The sequence below is a fragment of the Triturus cristatus genome, chromosome 6 (genome assembly GCF_964204655.1).
Source record: "Triturus cristatus chromosome 6, aTriCri1.1, whole genome shotgun sequence".
NCBI classification, from domain to species: Eukaryota; Metazoa; Chordata; class Amphibia; order Caudata; family Salamandridae; genus Triturus; species Triturus cristatus.
The window spans coordinates 264,950,048-264,968,259 of record NC_140589.1 but is presented as its reverse complement, the minus strand read 5'-3'; the positions used below and the strand labels follow the sequence as shown (position 1 = coordinate 264,968,259).

At 49.1% G+C, this 18,212-nt stretch overlaps 1 protein-coding gene across 2 annotated transcripts in view; it reads right to left on the bottom strand.

Moving 5' to 3' along the window:
- The window catches only part of PUM2 (pumilio RNA binding family member 2), an 886,789-nt gene that overhangs the window by 730,821 nt on the left and 137,756 nt on the right, over window positions 1–18,212 (bottom strand). For both annotated transcript variants that reach the window (XM_085610624.1, XM_085610625.1), the window contains exon 7: window positions 885–978. In XM_085610624.1, coding sequence (XP_085466750.1) covers window positions 885–978 — 94 coding nt within the window. The remainder of the gene's footprint in view (window positions 1–884; window positions 979–18,212) is intronic.

Below are 18,212 nucleotides of genomic sequence, written 5' to 3'. Positions count from 1 at the left end.
AGGGGAAACAAACAAGCATTGCAAAGCCAATAGGTAAGGGTTCAAATGTTCTAAGAGCGACAGCACATTAGAGCAAGACACATGAGAGTCAGCATGCAGGAGTAGACAGGAAGGGCTACAGATGTAAAGTAGTTCCTCAAGCAGCTCAATGCAAGCACTCAAGTGGAGCTGGAAGAAAACATCCTAACAGCCAAAATCATTAGATGAAAGATAAATATTCTGCTGGCCCGAGCCAAAACACGACTTGACTAACAAAATCTCATGTCAATGGCTAAAAGAGGCTGGTCAAAGAAAGCCATTGGTTGAAAGGGCGGACCCAAAGCCCACTCTAACTATATTGTAAACAGGAGGTCTGTTTGACAGCTACGCTTTCAAAATCTAGATCTAAAAACCAAACTACAGGCACTTCTGGACTCAAACACTAGATTGTGGAATTATGTGCATCATTTTATCTCAGAGTTGCAAGATCCAAAAACCTCTATCACCAAAGCACAATCCCCCCACCCCCCCAATAATACCAGGAAAACTCACTGGCACTAAATTAACTAACCTGTTCTTGTGGTGTCAAATGAAAAGAGCTGTTCTGATGTTAATGTACACATACGGCCACAATCTCTTTTGAAAGAACCCTTTACAAGAGGATGGTGCAATATTTTACGAAATGTCTTCCATAATATGTGATCTGGAACTCCTAGCTATTAATTTAGGTAGGCCATGAATAGGTCTTACCAAGTTTACTCGGACAGGATTCTAACCTGTTAAATAAACGTGATCATGTGTTTCAGTCTGCAACACTGGTCTACATTGACAGAAGGAAATAATTCTCCTTTCATTTGAGGTACAATGCCAAAAGCTCACTAACGTACATTTGAGTAGATTCTTACCTATGTGGGGCTGCTGGGCTGCTGCCAGTGCATACTGTTGCTGCTGGGCCGCAGTTAACTGCTGGACTGTTAGTGCATTTTGTCGTTGGAAGAGCTAAAGAAAAAAATCTGGTTTAAAATGACAGTTCATCAAATGATCGAAGCAAAATGTGCACAATTTATTAGAGAAAATAACTTGCATGTACCATGCTTGCTTAAAAACAATTAGATCTTTCAGTAAATTAATATTTCTACAAACAAATGCAGATACACAGTTTGCACTAAAGTGATCTGAACTATGCATCTCATTAAAAAAGATGATGCACGTTTATCCTTGCTTTCACAGTTTTAACAACTTTTTAAATAAACGTAGCATGAAATTTGAACCCAACAATTGTGCTGTTGATCATGCCAAATTACTTCAACCAAGAGATATAGTATATCTTGAAGAATGAGTTACTTACCTTCAGTAAAGATGTATCTGGTAGAGAGACAGTCTAGCCACAGATTCCTTAACTTAGAATATTCACCAGGCGTCACACTGGATCCAGAAAGGAATATGCTACTTACCAGTATGCATCTGTTCTTGGCATGTAGAGCTGCAGATCTACACACTTTTGCATAGATCGCCATCTGATGTTGGGCCCGGATGTTTGCAGTTTGTTTTCCCTCTTGGAAAGTCTTTGGAAGTCACGAGGTTGGTGACTCCTCCTTTGGATCGTATTGCGCATGGGCTTCGGCTCAAACCTCAGATTGTTTTTCGCCAGCAGGGAAAGATGGAGCGTAGTAGTAACAGTGAAGAAACCCATGTGTGTTGTATCTAAATAAGATAGACTGGAACAAATACAGGTAGCCGGGGAGGCGGGTGGGCGTGTGTAGATCTGCAGCTCTACATGCCAAGAACAGATGCATACTGGTAAGTAGCATATTCCGTTCGAGGCATATGAGCTGCAGATTACACACTTTTGCATAGACTATATAGCAGTTCCCAACCTAAGCGGCTACCACCAGTATCTGTTGCAGTGGTTTGAAATAGTGTTTTTAGTACAGACTGGCCCACACTAGCTTGTTGCTTGGTTTGCACATCTACACAATAGTGTTTAGTGGAAGTGTGCAGTTTTGACCATGTAGCTGCTTTGCAGATATCATCTAATGGGATGTTCAATTGAAAAGCCATAGAAGCCCCTATCTTCGGTGTAGAATGGGCTTTAGAGGGAACGGATAGCATTCGTTTTGCTTTGTGGTAGCAAATCTGGATGCATTTTACAATACACCTAGCTATCCCTGATTTTGAGATGGGGTTGCCCTTGTGTGGTGGAGAGAAAGAGACAAACAGTTGTTTGGTCTTTCTGAAAGGTTGTGTTCTTTGGATATAGTAAAGTAAGGCTCGTTTGACATCTAGCGTGTGTAGAGCCCTTTCTTCAACAGTCTGAGGTTGCGAGAAAAATACCGGTAATTCTACAGATTGGTTTAGGTGAAAAGGGGAAATGACTTTGGGTAGGAATTTTGGGTTAGTACGGAGGACAACCTTGTTCTGGTGCATTTGAAAAAAAGGTTCTTGTATGGTAAGTGCTTGTATCTCACTGACCCTTCTAAGGGAAGTGATGGCTACAAGGAAAGCTGTTTTCCATGTGAGAAATTGCAGTTCGCATTTATGCAAAGGTTCGAACGGAGGCCCCATTAGCCTTGTGAGAACGATATTTAAGTTCCACACAGGTGAGGGTGGTACTCTGGGGGGAATTATTCTTTTTAGGCCTTCCATGAAGGCTTTAATGTAAGGTACTCTGAAAAGTGATAGGTGCTGCCTGTTTTGTAGGTAAGCTGCAATTGCTGCGAGGTGTAGCCGAATGGAGGAATATGCTAGATTACACCTTTGTAGGTGGAGTAAGTAGCATATGATGTTTTGTATAGACGCGTCTAGAAGATTGATTGTGTTGTTATGGCAATAAACAACAAATCTTTTCCACTTGGCAGCGTAGCAGGCTCTAGTGGTAGGCGTCTAGATTCTCTGATGACGATCATACAGTCAGGGGGAAGGTTTAGTTATCCGAATTCTAGGATTTCAGGAGCCAGATCGCAAGAATGAGCTGAGCTGGGCCCGGGTGCCTGATCTCTCCATGGTTCTGGGTTAGGAGGCATGGTGAGAGGTGTAGCTTTTGGTGTGGCACTACCGAGAGTTCCAGCAGCGTGGTGTACCACGGTTGTCTGGCCCATGTTGGAGCTACTAGGATCAGCGCGAGGGAATGCTGTCGTAGCTTTCGCACCACTAATTGGAATTAGTGGGAGAGGTGGCAAAGCGTACGCAAATTTGCCTGACCAGTTCATCCATATCGCATTTCCTTTGGACAATGGGTGTGGGTATCTGGCGGCGAAGCTTGGGCATTTTTTGTTTTCGTGGGTGGCGAATAGGTCTATCTGTGGATGCCCCCACGTTTGAAAGAACGGGTGAAGAACCTGCGGGTGAAGTTCCCACTCGTGGATCTGTTGCGTTTGTCTGCTGAGCAGACCTGCCATGGTGTTTTGGACTCCTGGGACATGTTGGGCTAGGAGAAAGATTTTGTGTGGAATTGCCCATCTCCATATGCTCTGTGCTAATTGAGAGAGCTGTGGAGAGTGTGTGCCGCCTTGTTTTTTAATGTAATACATGGCCGTCATGTTGTCTGTGCGAATGAGGACTGCCTTGCCTGAAATCTGTGTCTGAAAAGATTTTAGGGCTAGAAAGATTGCTAGTAACTCCAGATGGTTGATATGGAGTAACTTTTGTTGCGGCGTCCATGTGCCCTGCACTGTGAGGTGTAATAGATGAGCTCCCCAGCCGGAGAGCGATGCGTCTGTTGTTAGTATTATTTGTGGAACCGGGTCCAGGAACGGTCGACCTTTGGAAAGGTGTGTGGTGTTCCACCACGGCAGAGAGCGATGGGTACGACCGTCTACCAACACCAGATCTGTCAGTTGCCCCTGGGCCTGGTTCCATTGGCGCGCTAAGCACTCTTGGAGTGGATGCATCTGGAGTCTTGCGTGGGGCACTGTGAAAATGCAAGAGGCCATCATCCCTATCAGTTGCATAAACACTCTTGCTGGAAGGGAGTGTTGAAATATGAATCTTTGTCGCAAAGCCTGAATGCTTGCAATCCTGGCCGGATTGGGGTAGGCTATTGTTTTTGAGGTGTTTATGGTGGCACCGAGGTATTGTTTTATGTGGGATGGTGTTAGCTGGGACTTTTGGTGGTTCACAGTGAAACCTAGTTGGTGAAGTAGTTGGATTGTAGTGGCGGTGTGGTGTACACATTGGTTGTAGGACGTGGCTTTTATCAGCCAGTCGTCCAAGTATGGGAAGACATGAATGTGCTGTCTTCTGAGGTGTGCCGCCACTACCGCTAGGCACTTGGTGAATACCCGTGGTGCTGTTGTGACTCCGAATGGGAGCACTTCGAACTGGTAGTGTTGCCCGTCCACTACAAATCTGAGGTACTTTCTGTGAGCATGGTGTACTGGAATGTGGAAGTATGGGTCTTTCAAGTCCAGTGTGGTGAGGAAGTTGTTCTGGGAGAGGAGCGGAAGCACCTGCTGAAGCGTTACCATGTGAAAATGGTTTGAATGTATATATGTGTTTAGGGGCTGGAGATCTAGAATAGGTCGTAGAGTCTCGTCCCTTTTTGGTATTAGAAAATATAGGGAGTAGACCCCTAAATTTTGCTGATTGACGGGAACTTGTTCTATTGCATGTTTTCGTAGGAGGGAGATTACCTCCTGCTTTAGTAATGTGGAATGTTCTTGTGACATTGGGCGTTGTCTGGGTGGAATGTTTGGGGGGGTAGATGTTAATTCCAGGCAGTATCCTGAACGAATAATTTGAGTCACCCATTTGTCTGAGGTGATGGTCTCCCAGACATGAAGGAAATTCTGAACTCTGCCCCCGACCGGAGTGGGACGGTCTGGAGGGAGCGGGGGGAAGTCATTGGGTAGGCAGTGTGGCAGAGCGGGCGGTATTTGTTTTGCCTCTGCCTTTATTATTGTTTCCCCTATAGCCGCCTCTTTGATAGCCCCTTGTGAAGGTGGACTGAGTAGGGGATTTGTGGGAAGTTGACGCGTTATCTGAGGAGTAGCCTCTAGATGTACTCCGAAAGGAAGAGCGGCGAAAAGAGCGTCTAGGAGGGTGTGACTGTAGGGCTCCCATGGACTTCGCCGTATCGGTGTCCTTCATTTATTCGAGGGCCTCATCTACCTTTGGGCCGAATAGGTGTTCCTGGTCAAAGGGATGATTAGGGATGGAGGCTTGAACCTGTGGTTTAAATCCTGATATTCTTAGCCAAGCATGGCGACGGAGAAGGACGCTAGTATTAATGGCCCTGGAGGCTGTGTCTGCTGCATCTAAGGCACAACGTATAGAGGTGTTAGTGATTGTCTTACCCTCTTGAATTAATTCATTGGCCCTAGTTTTATATCTTTCAGGGAGGTGGTGCATTATGCTTTCCAATTCATCATAATGTGCCCTATCGTATATGGCCAATAGCGCTTGGGTGTTGGCGATACGCCATATATTGGCTGCCTGTGACGCAGTGCGCTTTCCTGATGCGTCCAGTAGCTTTGACTCTTTGTCAGGTGGTGGTGCTTCGCCTGACGCCTGGGAATTTGTTCTTTTTCGCGCAGTAGAAACCACTACGGAATCTAGTGACGCTGGCCCTTTGATATATGCGGGATCTGTGGGGGCAGCTTTGTATTTCTTTTCTATGCGTGGGTTAATGATCCTGGCCCTGACTGGGTCTTTAAAAACCTCTGGCGCATGCTTTACCACCCCCTTAGGCATAGGTAGTATGGAGGTAGACCTAAGTGTGGTATCAAATGTGTCGAGGATGAAATCCTCCTCCACTGGGTCAGTGTGCAACTGTACCCCGTGATAGTGTGCCGCCCTTTGAAGTAGATGGTGGAAACCTAATGAGTCTTCCGGTGGAGATGGCCTGGAAGGGTAAAGGTCATCTTGTAGGACGTCGGGAATATCTGGGTTATTGTAGTCGTCCCATGGGTCTGGGATCCTGTAGGGGTGGGGTCTTGGGGCACATCCCCTGTATCGTGATATGGGTCCCCCTGATCATCATTGTCTGGAGACGGGGTTGGAGAGCGATGAGGTGGGGGTGGAGAAGGCGGAGGGGGCAGAGGTGGAGAGGGTGGAGGAGGTGGGCAAGGTATTCTGAAAGGGGAGGGAGCAGAGTCCTTCGTCTTTGGAGGCGGAGCCGGTTTGTCCAAATGTCCCTTTTTGGAAGAGAGTGCCAAATGTCCAGTTTTTGGATCCCTGGTGAGAGTTTTTTGTAAGGGATCTGGTGTAAATAGTTCCTGTGACAGTGTTTGGTCCGTCGGCGCCGAAGTCTTCGGGGCCGATGACTTTTTAGGCTTATCCATGCCAGTTTGCTTAGCTCTGGGCTTTGGAACCTCCGATTTCTTGGTCGGCGCCGAGGTGGGCTTCGGCTTGGAAGTGTCTTTGCCGAGGGCCTTATGGGGTTTGGTCGGTACCGAAGATGGCGTTGGAACGGAAGCGCTGGGTTTCGACCCAGAGGGCTTCGGTGTGGAGCTCGGTGTCGAGGTAGAGGCCGGTTTCTTTTTCGGTGCCGAAGTGTGTTTCTCGGCACCGCTGGCAGAATGGCTCGAGCCCGAGCCGCCGGGAGGCTTATTTGGCTTCTTCACCGGGCCCGAAGGTGGGGTGTGTGAAGCAGTGTCTCTGGTCTTGCCTAGGCCCGGAGGCGAAGGTGTGACCAAAGCCTTTTTGGGTGTTGGCGCGGGTGTGGGGGGGGGGGGGGGGGGGTATAGTACTCACGACCCTCTGCGCCGGAGTGATGTCCTCTACATCTGAGTCGTCGGCCTCGGAAGCACTGACTAGGTCCTCTTCGGTGCGCTGCTGTCCCAGATCTTCGATGTCGTCTCCGAAGATATCGACTGGAACGGAGGTCGAGGTGTGTGCCATGTTTCGTCTGGCTCTTCAGTCCGGAATAGTCTTTTTCGATCTGAAATACTTACAGGCCGGACAGTCTCGAGCCTCGTGTTAAGGGGAGAGGCAGAGGTTGCATACCTCATGAAGATCGGTGAGGGGGAATTTGGACCCACATCGAGGGCACTTCTTGAATGGAGTTCTTTCCATCAGCCGGGACCGGAGCTTGGGTAGGCCCGAAGGCCGCCGTCGACGACTGGAACCGAAGATTTGTCGATGAGAAGGTGCGTTGATTGAGGAGATCGCGATTGAAACAATACCGCGATGTGAGGTGAGGATTCTGCTTCGATCGTCGAACTGGAAATGTTCGGAACCGGAGCCCGAAGATTACATCCGAGTCCGATGGCGGAAAAAAACAATCTGAGGATGGAGCCGAAGCCCATGCGCAATACGATCCAAAGGAGGAGTCACCAACCTCGTGACTTCGAAAGACTTCCCAAGAGGAAAAACAAACTGCAAACATCCGGGCCCAACACCAGATGGCGATCTATGCAAAAGTGTGTAATCTGCAGCTCATATGCCTCGAACAAATTTTTGCCGCAGCCGTACCTCTGCACACCGGGGGGTGGCGTCGCCCGGCTCCATCCTGACATCGTCCACGGAAGTGACGTCAATGGAGCCATATAGGTCCCTCCCGCCCATCCCCACTGCGTGCTGATGCTAGTTTTCTGTGAAAGCTTTCCACCCTACAACACTGAGCCACTACAAAAAACTGTGAGAGTATAGCAACAGTGCGCCAAAAAAAGAGTAAAAATCATTGAAAACAACAGATTTCTCGGAACAACAATGAGAAGAAATCAGATCATGATGAGAAACAACACCACACTGAAAGAACACAACACTTGAAGGGACTGAAGGGAGCGAACAGAGCAGCCGCCCCAGAAAAATCCCACCAAAGCGAAGAGCCGCGGCCCCCCGTAAGAGGCAACGGCAGTGGAAATAAATGGCATAACAAATGAAGGGCAATTCGTAACCACAGAATGGAACTGTATGAAAGACAGTCAGTAACCATATACTGTAACTGTAAAGGACAAGACTGGAACAACATGACTTATGACAAGGGACCAGAAGTGAGCAACAACAAGACAAGGAATGCTCACCACACCCCCCACAATGATCGATGAACATCAGCATAGTCAAAAAGAAGCACAACCCAATCGACTGCAGCAGAGACAAGGAGACCCCAAGGAATAGGGAGAAATAGACTAGGGCAGAGGGAGGGCAGAAAAACATGAGAATCTCCAGGTCGTAGCAATCATGGTGGAGGAGCATGGAAAGCACAGAACCTAGCCACCCAAGAACTAAAGTGGCGGAGAGCTAATGTGTCAAAACAAAATGACACACCCTGCCCCAGAGGCAGACGAAGTAGAAAAACCCTTAAGGTAGACCAATGCCACCTGCAAGGAGGCAAGTGGGTAGTAACCCACCTGGAAAGGCTCTCGCAGAACGGGGAGGATGGGTGGGCATTAACGAATCTGCGGCTAGACTGTCTTTACCAGATACATCGTTACTGAAGGTAAGTAGCTCGTTTAAGTGATAGAGATATCTACCCGCAGATTCCTTAACTTAGAATTGATACCAAAGCCATACCCCATTGGAGGATGGTCTGCGAGTGAAAGCACCGAGTTCCCAAGGGAAGTAAACCGTCAAGCACAGTGACAAAAACAAGGTGGGGACAGCAATGCCAGAGCAGCTGACACCAGACCCATAAATCTCTGCAATGCCAGCTGAGCTGACACTAGGCCACGAAGTAAAAAGTGGAGCATGAGCAAAGGAAGCCAAGTACAACAATCCGTAAGAGGACGGCAACGGAACAACCGTAGGCAGCAAAGAAGCTCCAGGAGAGGGCCACGCCAGCCTGCCGGCCTCAACAAAGGCGATGTTCCACCACAGTTGGAAGCGAACAACAAAGGGGAATACTCACAGCAAAACCCACAGGAAAAATCCCCAGAGGGACAGAAAATAACTAAGAGAACTCCACAGGAAAATAACTAAGAGAACTCCACAGGATCCTCCAAAACTTCCCAGCAAGGAACAACTGCTACACAATAGCCAACCAATACCCCACATAGGGTAAGTCACATCCCTTCAAAATACGAGGGACACCTCGAGACAAGCTCATAAGTAGAGATCGAGAAGAATCATCCTAAACAGCTGTCCCAGCTGCACCAGAAGGAGGAACAAAAGAGACACGGCGGAACAGCCATACAGACTGTCTGGATAATAAAGTCTTGACCAGAGACGGAAATCATAAGAGCAGGGACAATATTGCATTTGAAAACACAAGTCCTCCAAAAAGACTAAATACCTGCCAGTCATTGAAATCCAGAGAGGAGGCACCAGACCGCCGAGTCGGCAAGCTCGTCAAACAAATGTGAGGTGAAACAACAATATCTCAACTGGTATGATTATTGAGGACAGTTAGAAATGCATGTACAACATATTACATGAAAGGACAAAGGGTGAATCTGATTGAATTTTTTGAAAAGTGCACTTTGCATCATATATTTTGAAAACACAATAAAGTAGGTACAGTTGTAGCAGCACTGTAGGCAAGGAATGCGAAAACAACCCGAATTGGACTTGGTGCTCAATTGTGTATGTGACACAAAAAGTGGGGACGCAAGTGACAATGTGTAATCAGCGAAAACCACCAATCCTCACTGTATATATCTGTTCACTAATTGCACGTTGCGTCGTTTACGCTGATTACACATTGTCACTTGCTTCGCCACTTGTTGTGTCACATACAAAAGGCTGGGGGAACAGCCGGGGAAGGAACCGGCGTCGACCGACCTCGAGGTGTTGGGTCGACGACCCCCGGAGAGGACACGTTTGCCCGGCGTCGACTCAACCTCCACCAAGGCAGGAGCCGGCAGGAAGAAACGACGTCGACTCCGAGTCGAGCTCCGCGCTGCAGCCACCTCCCGAGACGACTCAGGAAGCCCAACGGGGCTGTGCAAAGGCGCATCAGGAGGGCCAGACGTCGCTGTGGGATGCCCTTCTGGTGGTTCGTGTCCTGACGTCGCAGCGACCCCGGAACCAGAGTCAAGGTACTCGATCGGGCCGAGAGTGAACCTGCCGGAGAGACCCCAACCTGAGTCCCAACCCCCACTGTGGGGTCTAAAGGCACACCAGGGAGAGGGGGTGACCCAAAGATGGCCTGCAGAGCCTTGGAATAGGCTTCCATCTGGGTCCAAGTCGCACCCACACCAGGAAACGGGGGTAGGCTGAGGCTGACTCCCGAGGGCCCATGTCCGGTGAAGAACGGGAGTGGCGGGCCCAGACGTCACACTTGTGCGAGGTAGACGACCTCCGTGACTTCTTCCGGTGCTTACCTGATGCAGGCGAGCGACGAACACGGGAACGACTCCAGGACCTGTCCCAGACAGGAACCTCAGTGTGGGAAGAAGAACTACACCGTACGGAGCCTTCCTCTGGAGTCGGTCCCACAGGGACTTCGGTTTCAGCTGCGGGCAGGCGTCGCACACGGTGGAGTCATGGTGCTCGCCCAGGCACAACATGCAAATCTCGTGGGGGTCCGTCGCCGACATCTGCCGCGAACAGGACGCACACAACTTGAAGCCCGTAGGCATCGGCACACTGTGTCGTGAAGGCCTGAAAAGAAACAGGCCAGAGGAACTGCTTCTCCCGGATCCGCGTTGCGTTGCGGAAATAGAGAAAACTGACCTCAGCACGCCAGGGGGGGTGGGGGAGGACCTATTTGGTTCCAATGACATCACTTCCGTGGATGACGTCAGAACGGAGCCAGGCGACACCGCCCTCCGGCGTGCAGAGGTACTGCTGGGGGAAAAAGTTTTCCAGATCCCGTCTGACGTCTGGGGTCTAAGTTAAGGAATCTGCTATCAGATGTATTTTTTAGCATAAGATGGGATATGGTAACAATTGTTTAAAAAAACTAAATACAGAAATCCAATGATGCACTTTCAGGTATCCTTAGATATTGGCATGCAATTGAAGCATTTATCATTCAATTATTATTTAGCCAATTTGACAAGCCATACAGCGAGGCCTAGCAGGCCAGGCCTCTCTGTGGAGAGGTGTAGCTCACTGGTTAGAGGCGGCAGATCCGCAAGCAGAGAATCGGCCAGGGACCAGGGTTCAATTCCCGACGCGGCAGGGTCGTGGACCAGGGTCAAAACGGACTCGATAATTCTCGCCTCGGTACCTACTCTAACCAGGAACACACTCGGCAACTCTGGGCATTAGCTTGCCTCATCTCCACAACGGCCCCCCACATTCGCCGGGGATGCCTGGTTTCACCTTGGAGATACCCAGGAGGGACCATCTCACAGGGATAGCCAGGACGGGTTCCCCAGCGGTCTACAGCGCCACGACGCCTCAGGGCAGCAGTGCGCTTTACAAAAACACATACATACATCTATTAGATCTCCAATGTAAGATAAGGTCTACCTTTCCAATGTATGTATCAGTCTGGGGATTGAAGCCTGTGATTTGGCAGATATTTAAAAGTAACGCATTGTAAAATTCTAGAATCAATGGAAACAGGGACTTGCAGGTGCCGGATGATGCAACATCTAAAAAACAATAAGGCTAGGTTTAAAGCACTTTGGGCGAAACGTATGTAGGGACCGTTTTGCAATATCCTACTTGCGAATCCTTGCGATCCACAATTAGGAAATCGCTAAACGGCGTGTATGAAAGTGTGTTGAACCCTTTCTGCGATTCATAGAGGGTCGCAAATGACCTACCTCATGAATATTAATGAGGTAGATCGCTATTTGCGACCCCTTAGGAATCTCTAAAATCACGGGGATGGTGGTCTGCTGGGGTCAGCAGACCAGCATGTCCATGAAAGCTTTTAATGCAGCCTGTTTTCCTTAAAGGAAAATGGGATGCATTTAAAAAAGCAACTTGAAAACTTTTCTTTTCATTTTCTAAGAGCAGGCATTGGTCTGTGGAACCACCGCCTGCTCTGAAAAAACATTTTTGCTGCCATTTGCAAATGGGTTACCATCTACTTGAAGTAGATGGTAAAATGCAGTTAGAAAACATTCATATACCGTTAGCAATTTGGAATATCCTTAATACATGTGGCCCTTTGCTTTTTATTGCTGCCTTTTTAAGACATTCTTGAAACATTTGACTATCTGTAGGAAGCTGGCTTTCTATATAGTCTACCAAAATGAGGTGCACTGTGTAGAGTCAAGGTAACCCTTACTGGTGTACAGGAGCTTGTTTTTAACAATCCCATGGTGCTCTATTGGTGATAGCGTGGTCAAGCAGCCATAGGCTTATCAGAGGGGAGTGTTAGGCATTTGTTGCGCACACAGAGCAATTAATGAGACACACTCAATAAAGAACTCCATCAAATTCGAAAAATACCAGATATTTATATTCATTTAGACACCATGATCTACAAAATTAGTGTAGGAAGCTGGCTCTGTATATATTATACCAAATGAGGTAAAGTGTGCACATAGTCCAGTGAAACCCCAAAGGTAGGCAGAGGTAAACGTAGATAGAACCTTACTCTCTATTTGTAGTAGTGTGGGCGAGCAGTAAGGCTTTATCAGAGGGTAGTGTTAAGAATTTGATGTACACACACAGTCAGCAAATGATGGCACACACTCAAAGACTGAACTCAGATCAATTTGGTTTATATACAAATATTATTGAGTTATTTTATTTCTAGAACCAAGCCAAGCCAAGTGAAATAAATGAAAACAAAATATTATGCAGTGTTTACAAGTGATTGCATTTTAAAATGCAGTAGTTTGGAATACAGGTAAGTCAAGGTATTGAAATGATTGTACAGATTACTTTTTCTTTACTTTTTAAGTTACTTTTTCGACTCAGTGTGATATGCCTAGATATCACACTGGGACATTTCCTAGAGAAAAGGAAAGTAAAATCAGTTTTACAAAATGTGTATTTTTCAGGGCCCCAAACAAATCAACTCCACACTTAGAATTTTTTTCAGAGAAAAACAGTCAATAGGTTCCTATGCAGAGAAATAATGTTAACGGTTACCAAGTAAATAATCTGTCTTTGGAGTGGAGCTTCTGGGGTTAGAAAAAGGGATCCCCCAGGGTCAAGGCAGCACTCTCATTACATCTTCAGCGGCACTAGGGTGGCCGGGTGCAGGGTGCTGAGGCCCAATGTTATCCAATGAGGGATAGGGGGCCTCCGGTTGGTGGCTGCTGCAGCGCAGGCCATAAGGTTGGGGGAGCCAAGCTCCTGGTGTTAGGCTCAGGGCAAAGGGTGACCCTGTTTAGCACAAAAAATGCAGCTGCGCTGGGGCGGCTGGGTGCAGGGTGCTGTTTTGGCGTCGGGTACCCGGTAGTTTTCAATGGGGATTTTTGGACTTGGTTTTTTAGCTGCAGGTTAGGTCCAGAACTCCTCCAGAAGGAACAAACAGCCGGGAAGGTAAGTTGGAGGGCCCGGGGACGTAGGTTCACCTCAGGTTCTTTACTCCAGGGCACAGGGCGGCTGGATGCAGGGGTCAGATTTCACCTTACCAGGCCCCTCGCGGTTGGGTGGGTCTCCGTGCAGAGGCTGCACGTGATGTCGGGGAGTCCTGGAAGGGTTAACTCACTGTGGACTCGGGCTCTGGAGGGCTGGGGGAACTCGCTGGGACCAGTGGGCCATTCGAACTCAGGCCGTAGGCGACGGGTGCAGTGGTAGTTTCAAGCGTAGGGTTTCTTTGTCCTCAGCAGATTCAGAGTATTGCTTTGGAGATTATTTTGAATAGAGCTGTTGTTCACAGGAGATCCGGTCTTTGTTGAAGGCTGTCAATCCTCCCAGGGGTTCTGGAGGTCGCTGACTGCAGGACAAGGCTACTTTTGGCACAGGATCTCTGAAAAATGCAGACGGACGGGTAGGGCTGGGGCCAAGTCAGTTGTTCTATTCAGTCTCCTCTGCTGGGTGTCTTCTTTTGTCCTTCTTCTTTGTAGGTTGCGGGAATCTGTCTTCTTGGTTCAGCGCTTCCCCCTAAATACTGTATTTAGGGGATGTTTTAAGGGTCTCGAGGACAGTAGCTACTGACCTTAGGGTGACAACACCCTTGGTGTGCTCACCCCACTTCAGGGAGTGAGCACAAAACCTAATCCTGATTGGGGAGTGCCTGCCAAGCAATGTGGCGGACACTGAAGAGTGGACATGACCTCGCCTCCCCCACCTGAGGGGTGGGATTGGCAGAGGTGGGCTTACCTTCTGGGCTGGCTAATTTTTTCCACCTGTCTTCCCGCCGAAAAGGAGGGGTGAGCAGCAGGGGGCATGCTCCTTATAGTAGGAGATGCTGGGGGTCACATTACAAAGGCTGCAAGGCCTTTGAAGCTCCCCTGCCACAGATGGCTCTTCCTGGCCTGGGGAAGGTGTGAACACCTCCTCCAAGGAAAGGCTTTGTTTCTGGGCTCAGGGAGTGAAGGCTCCCACCCCACGGGTCCAGAAACATGTCTTGTGGTGGCAGACTGGTGTATACCAGTCAGGAAACCCACCATAGGCTGGTCGTTTTTCAGGGAGCATCTCTAAGATGCCCTCGGAGTGCATTTTTCATTAAATCCCACACTGGCATCAGTGTGAGTTTAATGTGCTGAGAAGTTTGATACTAAATTCCCCAGTTTTCAGTAAAGCCATTACAGTGCTGTGGAGTTCGTAATGACAAACTTCCAGCACCATATACTCTTAATGGCATTACTGCACTTACAATGTCTAAGAATTGGCTTGTACACTGTAGAGGTAGAGGGCTCATGCACCTGTACCCTCACCAATGGAATAGTGCACCCAGGTAGAGGGATGGCTGACCTAGCTGACCTATGCCTGGGCAATGTGTTGTAGGCATAGCACACAGGGATGTGTGGCAGGTCAACTTTTCACTTTGTTCTGCACAAAAATACGCAGCGTGCAATGGCAGTGTGTGTGTGTAAAGGTACAGGACCTCTAAGGGTGGCACAATAAGAGCTGCAGCCCTGGCCACAGTGCCCTTGGTACCCATGGTACCTTTTACAAAGTACTGACATGTGACCAGAGAGGTGCCAATTTGGGGTACAAAGTACAGTTTTAGGAAAGAACACAGGCCCTGGGAACCTGATTGGCAGGGACCCATGGCACATCAAGTCAAAGTGCATCAGTAGTCTGGCAAAAAGTGGGGGGATTACTGCAACATAATTCCAGCTTCCAACAATTAGTTAAGAACATTCTGACTTAATGATTTTCAGAAACACAGAAAATACAGCTGTCAGATTTAAGGCATGAGCCTCGAAAGCGATAATGTTATCCTTTGGGAGAAAGATACACAGCACAGGTGTACTTGCAATCGAGTTACAGGGTTTTTCTTCTGGACTTAAGAAAAGTAGGGGTCACGGTCCTGAGAACCACCAGCAGTTTTGGTTTAGCTGTCCTGGTGTGTCCCGGTGCTGAGGTGCTGGTCACAAGGATAGCCTCAAATGATACCACTGAAGTCTATGGAGGAAACCTGTAACTGAAAAATGCTGCAAGTGGGTACTTGGGGACAAGTCTGTCAGAACACAAAGTGGGGCTCGTTTCTTGAGGGTCTCTGGGGCATGGGTGCACTGTCTGCAATTTAGGGCTGTGGGGCTTGGGTGAAGAGGTGCTTTGTCCGGCGAGTCACTTGCGTTGGAGTCTTTCATCTTGGGTCAACCTGGAAATGGGGATAAAACAGGACAGCAGGACCACCCTCGGCGATGGCCTCTCTGGTGCGAACGTACCACATTGGTGGCTCGGTCTTGGCGATGTTGGAGTCTGGGCTGGACACTGAACAAGTCTTGGAAGCTGAAAGGGGTCTGATACCCCAGGTATTGGTGCAGGGTGGCTACTGGGGGTCATGGCATCTTCAAACATGGTTGGAAGATCGATCTGACCTCTTGGAGCAACGGGACCCCCCCTCCTGAGAAACTACCGTGCCGGTGGACCCAGTGGTCAGCAGATCAAGAACCAGACACTGTGGTCGGTGCCTGCAGGTTAGTGGCTCTTCCAATTCAAAGGAGATACTGGCTGGTTGGCAAAGTGCTGGCAGCCCTCCGAGGCTTTTGGAGGATACACAGCTGCAGGACGAATCTGGTCTTTGCAATTGTCAGGCCAGGAGCAGGTAGGCACGGAATGGCACCACGTTCTCAGCTAGTCTTCTGTTCACGCTTCCTTCGGCTCTTGTCTATCCATCTTTCAAGTAAGTCAAATCTGAGTTCCTGGAGTCAGGTGGCCACCTAAGTGCTGAATATAGGGACGTTTAGAGGAGTGAAGGGTAGTAGCCAATGGGCTACTTAGCCTTGTGGTCAATACACCCCGTATATGACCACTTCCTTGTCCCAGAGTTCCTAATTCCACCAAAAACAAGATGGTGGAATCCTTCTTTTGTGGAGCGCATCAGGGGCCCACCATAGGGGTGTGACAAGCCTGGTGGAGCAACACCCCTACTTACATAGCCAATTTCTCTCCTGTCCTGGTGCCAAATGGGCCCCAGGGCAGGAGGTTGCATCTACCAGGTCTGGAGGATGCCACGGCTGCATATCAAAGGTTGCAGGAGCTTTGACGTCCCTTGCCTTGATATGCTAAATCACTAGCCATCCTACTGGAGGTGTGCAAACCTTCCTCCAGAGCAGGCATTGTTTCTGGCTTCAAGAGCGTGGGATCTCCCCCCTGCAGGGGGTCAGAAACTAGTCTGTGGAGGCAGGTTGGATGAGATCAGTCAGCCAACACACTAGACACTGGTAGATTTTTCCTGCCATCTAGCGTTGGATCCGGATATGTTCAAGTTGTTTTTCTTCGAGGAAGTCTTTCAAGTCATAAGATCGATTGACTCATTCTCTTGGTGATAATGTGTATAGGCATCGACTCCAATGTTAGATTGCTTTTCCGCAAGCTGGTGAGACTGGCATGTAACATGAGTGTAGAAAAGATGTACATGCTTAGCAGTAAAGGAAACTGAAACAACCAAAGGTGGGCAGGGAGGTGTGTGGGTGCACGTGAATCTACAGCATAACATCCCATGAACAGATGCTTACAGGGTAAGTAACAATCTGTTTGAGGCATGTGTAGCTGTAGACACATGCTTTGAATTGATTTCAATGGGAAATCTCCGGTTTAGAAAGAGACTGCAAGCTCAGGGACGAAGATTCTTCAGGTGCCACCACCACTTCGAGAGGTAAGTTGGGTAGTTGGAGGATAGATAGGTACCCCAGGATAGGGCACAGGGGGCCGTGGGGCACCAGGTGCAGGGGAGCCTTTCGGTGTCGGGAAATCTTACCCTCTGTTGATCGCGGTAGGGGGGGCACCTTGTTCTGAGGCTGCAGGCTTCTTCAGTAGTGTCGAGGGAGGTCCTTGGGTGCCGGACTCGGGGTCACAGTCGCCGTGGGGTCATCCTCGTGGTCTTTGTTCACTCCGGCACAGGCCAGGCTCGGCTGGTGCAGAGTGTGCTGGGTTCGCAGTTCCGGGCTGCTGCCAGGGATTAGAAGTAGCTTTTGAGTAGAGCCTCTACTCATGGGAGTCCCAGGGGTTTAGAGTCAAAAGGTAGCCAGGTCCTCCGGGGTTTGTGAGGTTGCTGGCCACAAGAGATGCCGGGTTGCAGCAGGAGCAGGTTCGAGGGTTGACAGGCCGGTAGGGCTGGAGCCAAAGCAGTTGGTGTCTTCCTCTTCTTAGCAGCTGCAGGGCAGGTCTTCTTTCTTCTAGCTCTTCTTCGGATTTTGGAATCTGAGGAAGGAAGGTTCAGGGTGCCCCTAAATACTAGCTTTAGGGGCGTTACAGGTGGGTGAAGGGCAGGGACCAATGGGTCCCTGTCCTGGGGTGGGTACACCCCCTATCCTGCCTCTCTCCTGTGGGAGGGGGGGCAGTGGCCTAGTCCTGATAGGGTAGGGATTCCCCCACCTACCTGAGGGGTGAGGTTGGCAGGTTGGCACATCCCCTGTCCTTATTTGGGGTTTCTGGCCAAGCCCTGGCAGTGTAACCTTTGTACCTATCTACTTCCCCATTTGCCCTCAGCAAGTGACCAGGAACCCAGCTCCCACAGCCGCGTGGCCTGCTAGTCAGCAGCCACCAACCAAGGCCCCCCTGCCTCCCATAGGATAACATTGGGCCTAACTCACTCTGCACCCGGCTGCCCCTGTGCCGCTGAGGGTGTAACAACTGTACCTACCTGACCCTGGAAGACCCCCGAGTCTGTGCCCAGAACCTTAACTTTGCCAGTCGAGTACTTACCTGAAAGCCAATAACTCAATTTTCTCCATAGGGTAACATTGACTGGTTTTTCCTGATAATTCTTTTAAGTGTGACTTAAAATATTTACCAAAAATCAGCCGAGTAACGAAAACGAAAATACTCACCTGCTAATAGGTGAGCTCCCAGTGCTGGATCTTGGTGCCCAGCACTGACCC